At 38.6% G+C, this 12966-nt stretch overlaps 1 protein-coding gene across 8 annotated transcripts in view; it reads left to right on the forward strand.

Moving 5' to 3' along the window:
• LOC117233306 (serine/threonine-protein kinase tricorner) overlaps positions 1-12966 on the forward strand; it is a 45326-nt gene that overhangs the window by 11701 nt on the left and 20659 nt on the right. Inside the window, exon 1 of one of the 8 annotated variants that reach the window (XM_033493481.1) lies at positions 10355-10452. The exons of 5 other annotated variants lie outside the window; for them this stretch is intronic. Coding sequence is in view for 2 of the 3 variants with exons in the window: in XM_033493473.1 (XP_033349364.1) it covers positions 12242-12329 (88 nt within the window). In the remaining variant the exon portion in view is untranslated. Of the gene's footprint in view, positions 1-10354; positions 10453-12085; positions 12330-12645; positions 12692-12966 lie in introns of those variants that run through there. 2 more of the 8 variants (XM_033493473.1, XM_033493475.1) reach the window with 2 other exon arrangements.

The following is a 12966-nucleotide window of genomic DNA, read 5'->3' on the forward strand; positions in this document are numbered from 1 at the left end:
GTCAACCTTTCTTTTCTATCGCGTCAACGAATTAACAAACCTGTAACGAACTTTGCAATTTGCGATTTGGTTTTCATATTTCCTATTCTCTTGGTATTTTATCGTACGTATCTCGTCGTATGACGCGCGTTCGTTCTATTCTTGCTTCCTTGTTCCTACTTTCTATTTCATTCGTTCGAGGTACAATCGTGTAAAGGTAAACGATTGTAAAACGGTGTAAAAGAGACGAACTGGTCGAGAATTGGTATCGTCGATTTCTCGAAATGGTGAATTCAACGCGATTAACAACTCGATGATTGAAATGCCATCGGCAAATGATATTTTTTATTAAAAATTCTACACTTTTACGCATCGATATCTGTTTGCGTGGAGCAACGGTTAGTTCGATTCCACTGCAGTCAGACTAGCCGCGTTTGTACGTACGAGTACCTACTCGTAAAGAGCAAGATCGATGTTACTGCGTAATAACGTAAGTGTTTGAGTATAGTCGCGTCTTATTATAGTTAGCTGCGTGGTACTGTTAGTCATCGCAGGTGTTCCGTACACACGGCAATGGCCATTAATAAAAAGATCCTACTTACCAAGCAAATGTACACTTCACGACGGTAGCGGATAATTGAATAGGAATCGTACATGTACGATTATTAATACAAAAGCATTTCCATTAACTGTGATTTTCTACGACTCGTAACTCTCGATCTTTGTTTAAGGAAGGACCACACGAATTTTCTTTGTTCTTTCAATCTTTTCCTTCGTAACTCATAGCTACGTACTTACGACGATCGCTCGGAAAGTGATACCCGTTTACCCATAAAAGCCGTATAAAACGATGAAACGTGCTTGCAGAAGGTCGCACGATATTCCTATTTAAAATAAAAATTTCATCTATAAGTACTTAACTAGAGTCGTCGTAGTTCGATACGTTTAAAACGGCCATGCAAATTGAAAATCCCGCCGATAACGATTTACGTTTTCCCAATACTTAATACGCTCGTTCAAAAGCAATTCACCTTTTGAATCATCGAATTACGGCAGTTTACCGTAATAAGGTTATATTCGAATTATTCGTAAGACGACGGGTGCGAGAGTTCAATACGTGTGGAGAAACTGTATGTGATCGTAAGTGTTTCGATCGTCCGTCTGTCATTACGAAAGACCCGAAGAAACGTGTCTGAGAATTCATTACGAGTGATGATCAGCGTATCAAACGATCCAACGATCCAGATTACCATCGTTTTTGCAAAATTGAAAGAGTTTCTGGACGAATAAGGCATGGCGGGAAAACAAGTGTTTGTCGAAGGTATACAGAAATTCGTCTCACGTTGCGACAAGTGTTGGAATACGAGTGGTAGTTGTATTGGAAAATATTCAATTATATATAATAAAACTACGCTCGTGTCGTTGTTATTTCAAAACGGGCATTACTTTCAGGACGATGCTTGTGTTGTTGAAACTATATTTCAGGAATCAACTTAATCGATTAACGGCAACGAAAGCGTTACGATATTTACAATAATATTAGAGATTGGAAAAGGAGTAGCCAACCCGGTGAATCGATTTCATCAATTAACGTCTTTCATCATCATTTTGAATTAGTTAATCGGCGTCGAATAAAATAACTTTTTTCAACCATACGTTTCTGCCAAGTATACGTACAATCTCTGCAACGATCAGTGTCAAGTTCCTGGTATTTAACGATGCGTCGAGTATTTGGTGCAATGTACTCGAGCTACCATGACGAACGCAGAATCGTATTAACGGGGCTTCCATTGTTTCCACGATCTTTCAACAGTCCATCTATACGTTTCTACAGCGTTTTTCTCTTATACGTAAGAGAAGCACCCTCGCTGTGTTCGCGCAGTGTTTACTCGAAGAACGTCACATCTCCTTCGTTCGTCTCGAAGTCGTTTTTGTCCGTTCCGATTAATCGTTGTTGGAAACTGAACCAAATTCAACGAAATTTGTATTAGAGTCAGACGAGCATCTTGATCTTCGTACAAATTTCTAATTCAAACCGTCGAGCTATGTGTATTAATCGATTACACAGAGTAGACGTATCGTCGAATTTAACTGTGACGATGTTTCCTTGAAACAAATGTGCATAACGCTGCCTAAAATAACGAGTGTTTCGTGAACAAAAGAAGATTATTCTTGAGATTCAAACTCCCCGGCAAACGTGGCACGACACGATAACTAGGCCGGAAAGAGGACGAACAGTAAACTTGATAAATAAACATTAGACTTGGTGTGCAAACCAGGTCGCGATCGTTGCTGGCAACGGCGTGTCGTAGAATTCGTAATAACCGCGTTCTCTGTTATGTCCTTTCTCTTTATAATCATGCACAATTAACAGGAAGCAAATAAGCAGTACGGTTCTGTCAGGTGTTGCCCGACTGTTTTACGCTATTTAAGAAATACTGCGTTCAAAGGTGGAAAAATCATAAAATTCGCGCCTTCTAACGTATCCGTCAAGTACACGAAATTATTAATGCAAACGAATTTCGAATCTAGAACGAGTTATGGATAAGGAACGACGATGTCGAACGATAACAGAGTCGTACCATAGTCCGAGTTTCTAATTAGACTAATAAGCGAAAAACAAGTTACGTAAGATTGCCATTTATAATCGTCTTGATTGTTACATCTTATTTACTGGTAATGTATGCAGCAGTTTTATATCTATTTATTTACGTATTTCAACCGACCCGTTAGATATTTATCGATATCTATGGATATCCGCTATTTCAGACTAAACGTCGGTTAATAAGTCTTTAATTTATTTCACATTTTCTTTCGGTTTTTCATTTTTATCTATTTATAAATCGGTGTCAACGACTTATTCATACTCGTTGTAAGTTTAAAACTTATTTTCAAGTTTCAGATTCTTTATATATACGTGTTATTTTTTTCTCGCGATCGGCGACGTTTAATTCAATTATCATCGAATATTCTGAAGCTTATAATCTTAGTCTATGGATTAGCCTAAGATATTCCAAGGAAAGTCTTGAGAAACGCAATTTTTTCGGTTAACGACGAAACAGAACATCGAACCAAATAGCTCTACTAGAAATTTACGACATTACCGTCTTCGTCGTCTGCAGCCTCGCGATACATACGTCGTTTGAGCATCTTACCGGTTTTAATCACATTGCACGAAATATCAATCGATAAATCGATAAACATCCATCTGTCGATAAATTTTCTCAAACTTGCCGAGAAATTAACAACTTTCCGTACTTTGTACTTTGTTTCAATTCGTAATTGAATCGTAACTTACGATACTCAACGTAATGTTACATATTCTATACGAGATTCGTTACCATAGTCGGTTCATACGAGAAAGCCTAGAAGAGATTTTTCAACGATGTCGCGTTTACGCGTTGTGTAATTCTTAGCTTGTTTGCGCGTGGGTGAAACCGAGTATGTATGATGTATCACCTGGCAACGTTGCGAGCAAAAGTGGAAGTTGGGATTCGAATCACGATCGGTTTCTCTTCGTAGCAAGACAATGCTTGCTTCCGGGAAATTCATAAGCCACGAGTATTAGTTTTTTCAAAGTTTATATCAAAGAGACGCCAATTTTTCCTTGCAAATGTTTATTGTCGCACATCGTACGAGATACATATCGTCTATGATTTACATGTTACTCGAAGCAACGCAAAATCGTGATAACGTTGGTAATTCTTAACGAGCTACGCGTTCTCCATTTCCATAATTTTTCAATATTTCTTTTTTTTTTTTATTTAATATTTCACATTCACAATTTGTCCAATTTGGACATTTGGTAGAATTTTTTAGCTGTTTGATTATCATGTGGGTGGCTACCCCCAATGGGGTACCATCATCGTGTTTGTTAGGATATATCATTTGTGAGATCTGCTAGGTGTTTCCTTTTTAGTCTTCTATAATTTTTCAATATGTCGTAGAAATCAACGTTTCGAACGACTGCTTTCCATATACGTTACCGCCAGACTGTCTTAGTTTCGAGAAGAATCATCGAAATCGAGAACGCGTCGTTTTTCTAAATAATTACCATAAAACTGTCTTCTTTATATGTACATATAACATATATATCTGGCTAGTTTTAGTTTAGTTTAACGGTAGTCAAAATCGACGGTCAAGTTTTCGTAAAACGTTTCGTTTTAACAGCGGGTGAAAAGGAAAGAACGTTTTCTTCCGCGAAGAAACGTTCGTTTGCGTCGAATACTCGTTGTCACGCAATACGCTATCAGATACGAGGTCATTGGCTTGTAATCTCTCAAGGAGGTTACATACACATAGGTGCTCGAGCAAGAATAACGTCGAGTTTGTCACCTGCTTTAAATTGTTTTTCTACGCGAACACGAACATTCTCACGTCTATCTCCGTTTTGAAGGTACATCGTACTTTTCTCAAGGTATTTTTTCCCCGATTTTATTAAATCGCGCAAGAGCAACTAAGACGATATATTTCATCGAATGGAAACATATATCTCATCGTACGATATAGCGTATTTAATCGCGTGGTATAACGTATAATATGATAAAAATTAGTATTTGATTTATCGCGTCTCGTCAGATTCGAAAATGCTGTGTAATTTCTTTCACGAATTTCGATGTGTCAAGAAATCGAAAGTACGGTTAAGTTTCAAAGCACGCTCGCGTGTAACGGTATTTCGAAATTTGAAATAAGATCGTTAAATAGAGGAACAAAGTTCTTTGGAAAAATTAACGAATTTAATATTTTATTCTATACAATATCCACATACATACACCGCTGTAGAACGCGTCTTTATGTCTGTTTAATATTACGAAACCAAAGAGAAATTTTGTTAACATCGTCATATTTATTTTATTACATCTTGTTTCTTCGACTTAAGGAATTTTTCTTACGATGGAATTAGGAAATAACGACTTAAGTCTCTAGTTGCTGAATACTTACTTCGTTCATTTCAATAAATGCCAATTATTATTTTTAACTTTCTATGTCATAGTTATATTACGTGCAAATATATAGCTATAAGTAAGTATATTACGTATTAAGAAAGATTAAAATTAAAGGAATTGAAAAGACAAAAAAAATATTAAAAATTTAAGGCTGATCAATCGGCTATTTTTGCCGCCTACTCGTCGATTATAAAAGTGTCCGGATGATCGGCTCACCCGACTATACATCTTTTTCTAGTATTTTCTAAGTAATTGGTGAAAATATCGTTCAAGCTTTCCGTCATCGACATCTGAGAAACGACAGCGTTTACACGGTCCCTTTCCATTTGCGCTGTTTTGCTTTGATTTTCTTCGTGCGGTCTATCCTCTTCGATGTAACTGTAGATATAACATGCTTTTTCTTCTCTGGCAATTGGTGTCACGCAAAAACAAAATATATACGTATAATCTTACAAGCGAAGTCGAGGATTACTTGACCTGTTCGGCATATTATTATACATACGCTCTCGTTCATAAGATATAAATCCGTAAATACGTAAATATTCGGATACTTATGGACGGGGATGTTGTATGTAAGTACAATGTACATGGACGATGTATCTGCTACGTGTGTACGCCCAAGCGTTCGTTCGCGAACAAAGCGACCATTGTGATGCGTGTACAGCAGTGTTCGCATCGCTCGCACGAAATTATGTTTTATACTTTCTCGTTCTTATTTACGGAACGTATCCGTTAGCGAATAAGATTTAAAAATCTTGTTATTTTCGGGACAGAGATGAACAGGATGCGATAACGCGTATACGTTGTCGCTAAAAGCAACTGCTTATCGAATGATATTCAATTTTGAAATATCGTTATAATTATATTTCTAAGTACGAGCATTTATTTGTGCGGTGTATCACGATGGTGCAAATCGCTGCATCGCTGCATCGCTCCATCGATAAATTTTCTTGGGAAATTAAATTTCTACGCGATTCGTTTATCGTTGCGTCGTTTTATAATCTCGGAGGAGGTTCCGTCGTCGAAGGGAAACGCGATCGAGCTTACCTAATCTGTCAGTTTTGTAACTTTGCAAAATTGCTTGTTCCACGCATTCTTTCTTCACTCGCGCTCGAGTAATAGATTGGAAGCAAATTTTTAAATCGACATCGATCTCGTGGCACAGTTTTTTCTTCCTCGAAACTCGAGCGACCATGGAATATGAAAAACTCAGTAAGGTCGATAGAACGAAAAACAAATATATCGATATACTATATTTCGTTACTGGGATATTGTACGGAAAAAACAAACAGCGTGTCCGCAATCTCACCGAACGATTATCCCGAATTCTACGCGATACACATCGACATTTAAAGAGCATTACCATTTTACCGAGAGCTTGCTGTTGTCAAAAAGTCACGCATACCGGAGATGGGATCGGATTCAGCCGTAGACAATCGTAATGACATAATTTAACTCGTCTCGTATATCGAAATCGTCGAAGCATCTAAAGTGGTTTGATCGATATTTAAAAATGTTGCGAACAGGTGTTTTCAATTTTCAGATATTAGATTTGCATTTTGATATTACATACACATAAAGATATAAGACAGAGCAGGATAGAAGGAAACGCGAAATATATGCTCGGCGTTATCCGGCAGCATGTACATGGGTACGATCAATCGTCGTGCATATCACGAGAACTACTTGTTTTCATTGTTATCTGCTCGCTCTAGTGTCGATAAGGGTAACACGAAAACACTTTGTTAATCACTATGTTGTGCGAACATCGTAAAAATATGGGAATCATCGGCGAGGATTTAAATTAAAAATCGATGAACACTCGACGCATATGCTTTAAAAACGAGTGTTCTCAGTTGGGTGGGTAGCTTTCTATTTCTCATTCGATTCTCTCTGTTCTGTTCTCACTTCTACTCTGAATTAACGACGCGGAAACTTCAAGGCTTCTCGCGTTATATGTAATATATTTCGCAACGAGCCTTAAATTCTCTTGCCGGTTAAAATGCAGTCGATTGCGTTGCCACTTAGTTAGCGTTGCTCCTTTCGCCTTGCTCGCTGTTTTACCTATTCACCCCTTGCTGCGCGTTCCTGTTATACGTACTTAGCGTATAACAGTCGATGTTGCGACAGAGATCGTATACTCGTTAGATTCTCGCAAGTAATCCTACGAATACTTTATTTATTCGTTATCGATCTATCAGCGATATGAAGTCGAATATTTTTATTGTACGTATAGTAATTACGATATTTCGTATACTTTATTTTGTTCGATAAATAGAGTGAAAATCGAGCAAAAGTCGTTGCGACGAAGGCGACGAAGGCGACGAGTATGGCGCAAGATCGTAATTGTTGGACCGTAAGCGTAATTAAAAACATCTATAGTAATTGGTCGAGTCAGGCCTTATCCGGTATTCAAGTCAGGCAAAGTTGCCACTTTGCGATACGAATTTTGACAAAAGACGAACAGTACTCTTTTGTCCACGATTTGTCCACGTCTGTCCACTCAGAATTTTCGTTTGTTCGCTATTGAATGAACGAATCCCGTTTGTTTCTTTCTTTTCCTTCTTTTTTTTTTGTAAAAATTCGCATTTAAAGGTGCCAATTTCACACAACTCCGTATCCAAGTATAGGTACACCTCACATTTCAGGAAGTTAATGCGTTTTCCATGACTTTGTTGAAGTTGCCCCGTGAAAAGGCAGTAACGTAACATTCTCTAAGTAATTACTTTGTGAGAAGAAAAGGAACATTGCGAGCAAGTCAGCTTTTCTAACAACTTTATACGTTCGTTTCTACGTTTTCTCTTGTACAAAATATCACTCTATAGCGTAAACTGTAGCGTAAGAATGGATAAATGGCATAATACGACTGTTTAGGGTACTTTGTAATATCGTGTCCTTGACACGCGCGCACGTTAACTAAAATTAAGCCAAGGAATTCGGAACCATAGCCAAAAACCAATGCTATGACTTTGGCAAAAGTTCTTCAAACTTGCTAAAGCATGTCCAACTTGATCGTACTTCGTACTAGATACTGCATGTACTCTGCTACGTGTTACGTTTGCTTGAAATTTCGTTTAAAGTAACGTTCTCTCAAAGTCCACGCTATCGATCATTTACGTTTATTCGACTGTACGTTATTGTGATTTTTATATCGTTTCTCGATAACCACGTATGTACAGCCTTTGTTCCTCTCTCCGAGCGTTATTAGTATCACGATAAATATACGATAAAAAAGAAGAGAGAAATAAAAGGGTATTTGTTATTCGAATGGGATACTATGAAACGGGAGCAAATAACGGATAAAAGTAGGATGCGAGCAAGCAACCTAACGATTATGTATTACGATGCGCGTTCGATCGTTCGCGAAGCAGGCTCGGACTTTACTCGATCGATCGTACTAAAACGAGTTATGCGTCTAGTTTGTCATTCGTCTGTCGACGCGAACAGTCTAATTGTGAATATGCTTTCACGTTTGGAAGAAACGTTCGGTGAAACATGGAATACCGCGTACGACTAGTATAGTCGGTGGAAACGGTATAGCGAGGTTGTAAATTAAAATATTAAGCGTCGACATCAATTGGCCTAGCTGTTATACTCAGGGTCGTGCGCGTTTTATGGAAGCACCTTGAATCTCAAGCTGCAAAAATCACTTCTGAATCGATATTTCAAATTCCCAATTAGGATTTCAAATTACGATTGCTGTACATTGCGTAAAACGTATACGGTATAGATCCCTCCTGTTCAAATATTTAATAATCCAAACTCTTCTATCGTCCGTACATAATATTTCCCGGTAATAGATGCCTTTTTCCGTTTCAGATATGTACATATTTTATTAATGTTCGTGTACAATGTATTCTTTGGTTTATCCGGTCGAGAGAATTCTAATTAGAAGAGTTTAGTACGAAAGTAACGGCGTTCTAACTACCGAAACGAAATACGACGTAATCGAAGAACAGGAAAGTGGCGTAAATGCGATAGAATTAACAGAAATACATGGTGTTGGAAAAGCCACGATCACAGACACGAAAAAACAAAAACATTGGATTGAAAATTATCCAAAGAACGTAGATTCCTACGATGCTAGCAACGGTGGAAAAAAATGTTGATGTACCGATGTAGTAGTTTCGTTGCGATAAAGACGATAATAACGACGATTTTATACAAATGGAAAGAGCAAACGAAAGTGCTAATGAAAAGGTGCCTTCTTGTACCATAGCGAAGGTGGTATTCGAAAAAATGCTTCGACAATTCGAAGTACAAAAAGAATAACTCTGCGCAATTACGTATTTGTATCGAGACAATTATGTGACTTAGCAGACAAACAAATATGGGAATCATAAATATTTAAAGAAATTATCAATTAACCTTAACCTGTATTTGCATAAACGAAACTTCGTATGATCGATTGTTTTATTATCCGAACAGTTTCTTTTGTCTCCCAGTTAGTTCGGATAAAGGAGACACTGGTGTATTTTCGATAGGTAATGTTCTCCAAATTTTACTTTGTACGAACTTTTCTTAAATCTACCGCGAGAAAAATATCAGGAAAAAAGAATAATTTTGAAACGAAGTGTTGTGTTTTCGTGTTCGTTCGTTCGTTCGTACGTTTATTCGATTTTATAACAGCTTTACGCTCGCTCGTACGAATTCCGCTCGAGTTTTGATCCAAAGTACAGTTAACCGAGGACCGCGTGCACCTTCACGCCGATCACGTCACTGGTAAAACTGCCGTCACCGGAGTAACAATTGGGGCCGCGAAACAACCGGTAACTTCTGATTCTCTACCGTGGTACCTCGCTACGCTCCAACGTCGTCTTCGTTTCATCGTCTTTCCATAAACCAATCGTTGATACGATTGATACGATTCCATGCCATATCGACTTACATGTATACGTTATTATCCATTTACACGTATAGCGTACATGCAAAATAACGTACATAATGTAACGATGTTTATAAGAGACACGATTACGCGATGCGATTCACGAGCGATTGTTCGTATCGCGTTGACGAACATAACGGTAAAATTTGTCGATATTCGATCGAGCTTTTTTGTCAAATTTGCAACTTAAATCTCGACAACGTTATAGTTCCGTTATCGAAGTAGCGTAATCGTGAACGGTGGCTCGATAAACGATGATCGATGACCCATTCACCGAATGTTCAGAAGAGGTGTGCGCGAAAATGCTCATGATTTTAATTTGGAACACTCTCGAACGTGAAACGAATATGTAACTAATTGGAGTGTCGATGCACGTTCTGCGAATACGCAAGAAACGTGCGTGAGCATACGTTGACGCGTGGACACAAGTGGGCATAGTGGGCACTTGGGCAGTGTGGGCACACATCGAGTCCCCCTATTTTCATCGTATCATCCACTCGGACTCGCTTGTGTCCGATCGCGTTCGTTCGACCACGGTTAGTCGATCGTTCAGTCACTCGGTTAGACGGTCACCAAGTTACGTTCGCGTACGTGCGCTCCAGTCGTTCGAATATTCGATTCGAGTATTCCTGTTCGATTTCGGTGGGTTCCGTGCACCTTTTTCCGAAAGCGTATCGCGTCACGCAGTTGACTCGTAGCTTCTCTTTCGATTCTCTGGATCGTTTCGCCGCCGCGTCGCAGTCGTGTTCGCGTCCGCGTGTCAGTGACACACAGCTCTGCGCTTTTGCTTTCTTCTCGATGCTCGATCATTTTTGCCACTCGTACTATCGCGACCAAATTTTTCTTCTCGAGCGAATCTTTTTTTTTTGTGTGAAGTAACTCCGCGACGTTACTCTTCTCCTTATAAGTTCGATCTTACGATTGTCCTGAAATTTTTCACAGAAAACTTTACTTACGGATTTAAGAATTTACGACTCGTGCGTAAAAGTGAACATTTATATGACAGTTCGTCGTAGAAGTTTTAAATGGCTTTCGATAATAAGGAAAAGACGAGCGACACTGGCAAAATTTATACGTGTAATCGAAGGAACAAAGCGGCAAATATTTCTTAATCGCGAAATCAGCTGATCGGTTGCAGTTACATCGTTTTTGCTGAATTTTTTCACAAAAGGAAATAAGCTACTTGCGCGACGAATGCTACTTCGCAATAGATGCTAATTAACGACTAAATGTTTAATATAATGTATATATAAATATACAACGTGAAACAAGCGTTAAAAGAATCGGCTGCGTAATTTGGTATTTTAACATTTTCGCTGCTGATCTATGCATATTTGCGAGAAATATTATCGTGCTGTTAAGGTTGAACAACGATAATTTTGGCGTGCTCGATAACGTTCGAATTAGCCGTCGATTATCGATATTGCATCGAAGCAGGAAGTTTCCGTTGGTTTAGCTTTTATCTTTAACAACGTAACCTTGGCGGATACGGAAATAGTGGTTTTTAGTTCGCACTACGATGCCTATATCCGCGTAAAGCTCTTTTAAAGCGAACAGTTAACGCGAATACGAGTAAGTTGCGAGAAAAAGGATTTCGTTAACTTCGATATACGCATCCGTGTACTCGAATAAAAAGACGTTCTTCTTTCAATCTCTCGTGCGTAAGAAATTGATGTAACTTGATGGATAGAGATACGACTGACATACTCTGCTATACGATGCGACTCGTCTTTACCTTTCTTTTTCTTCCACGTTTGAGGATGGAAAGATCGAACGGAACGCGCAAATAAACACGTTGGCGTTGGTAAAGGGAAGTATGTAAGTATCGTGTGCGCGATCGTACATTTTCTGTGACGTAATCAATCGCGGGTGCGAAGGTCGTGTCGATGAGCAGAAGCTAATAAAGAGTCAAGGATAATAATTACTTATTTATAGGAATCGACTGCAACGTTACAAGTATCGTTACAACGTTGTTCGAGCAAGATCTGTAACGTTTGCGCTTTCTTTTAACGTCGTTCGATAACTCGACCGACGATCTCTCGATAAAGTAGTTTGAGATTTATTATTATATACGCTGCAATTACATCGTCGACAAACGTTTATCGGGCTTTTTTATTCGTTGAAATTAGAGAAAAAGAGGAATTTGTCGATATCCAACCCTCGGTAGGTTTGATTTCTATTCGACGTTTTTGCGTTATGGAGGCTTTCCTCGATAACGCGTAAACGTTACGTAAATCAGGTAAGGAGCTTACACAACTGTTGCTAGAAAGAAATTATGCAGTCGAAAAGAACAAATATCGCCAAGTAAAAGATCAAGTGTTGTGCGAGGCGACACGGTACGCTCGAAAGGTTGCGCATGTGTTTGAATCGCGGGAAACGGTGACCAAGTGAAACGATCGAGAAGGAATCTACGATTTGTTACCAATTATCAATGTACAATTCGGAATTGTTCAAGACTGTGTGGACGAAGATAGGACAAATGTGCAGCTACATTACCTGTGCCAAGTCTTATCTTTCGGGTCAGTTTAACCAACGAGTATGAATCATATCATTATCCTATGCGTAACGAGTCCGATACTTTTAACGGTTATCGTGCCGTGTTTGAAAATACGCGAGTTACCTATAGCTTTGCCGCGTATTTTCGATAACGGCTTTTAATAATCGGTTTTTAACGGTACCAACTACGATAAATTCTAGAAATCGTTAGACATACGAGTTTTAAACTGTTTGTAACTGTTCGTTGTTACCTCTTGCTAGATCGTCTGCTTTAACCGAGCAAGTGTTTCGCGTAACGATATTATTACGTATAATACAAAGATACGTTGTATCATAGCAGGTCGAATAAAGTACATGGAAACGAAACGTTGGTCGCTAGACGGAGGTACTTTCACTTTCCATCGCTGTAGCTATCCATTGCTTGCTAATCTACTGAAATGCGTTCTACGCGTGTCATATGCATACGCCCGAATCAATTAAAATCGTTGGAAATTTAGTTTCTTATTTGTCCGCGTTTTCGTTTCATTTCGATCTTGCTATCGTACCTATATATTCGAATCTCTCCTAATTTCAAATTGTTTCTCTCGAGTCTCGATTTCATATCAACGAAATCCTCTAAATAGTACAAAGTAAATATCGATAATCTTTCAAATAAAATAT

This window comes from Bombus vosnesenskii, unplaced genomic scaffold (genome assembly GCF_011952255.1).
Source record: "Bombus vosnesenskii isolate JDL3184/JDL3185 unplaced genomic scaffold, Bvos_JDL3184-5_v1.1 scf7180000013295, whole genome shotgun sequence".
Lineage (NCBI taxonomy): Eukaryota > Metazoa > Arthropoda > Insecta > Hymenoptera > Apidae > Bombus > Bombus vosnesenskii.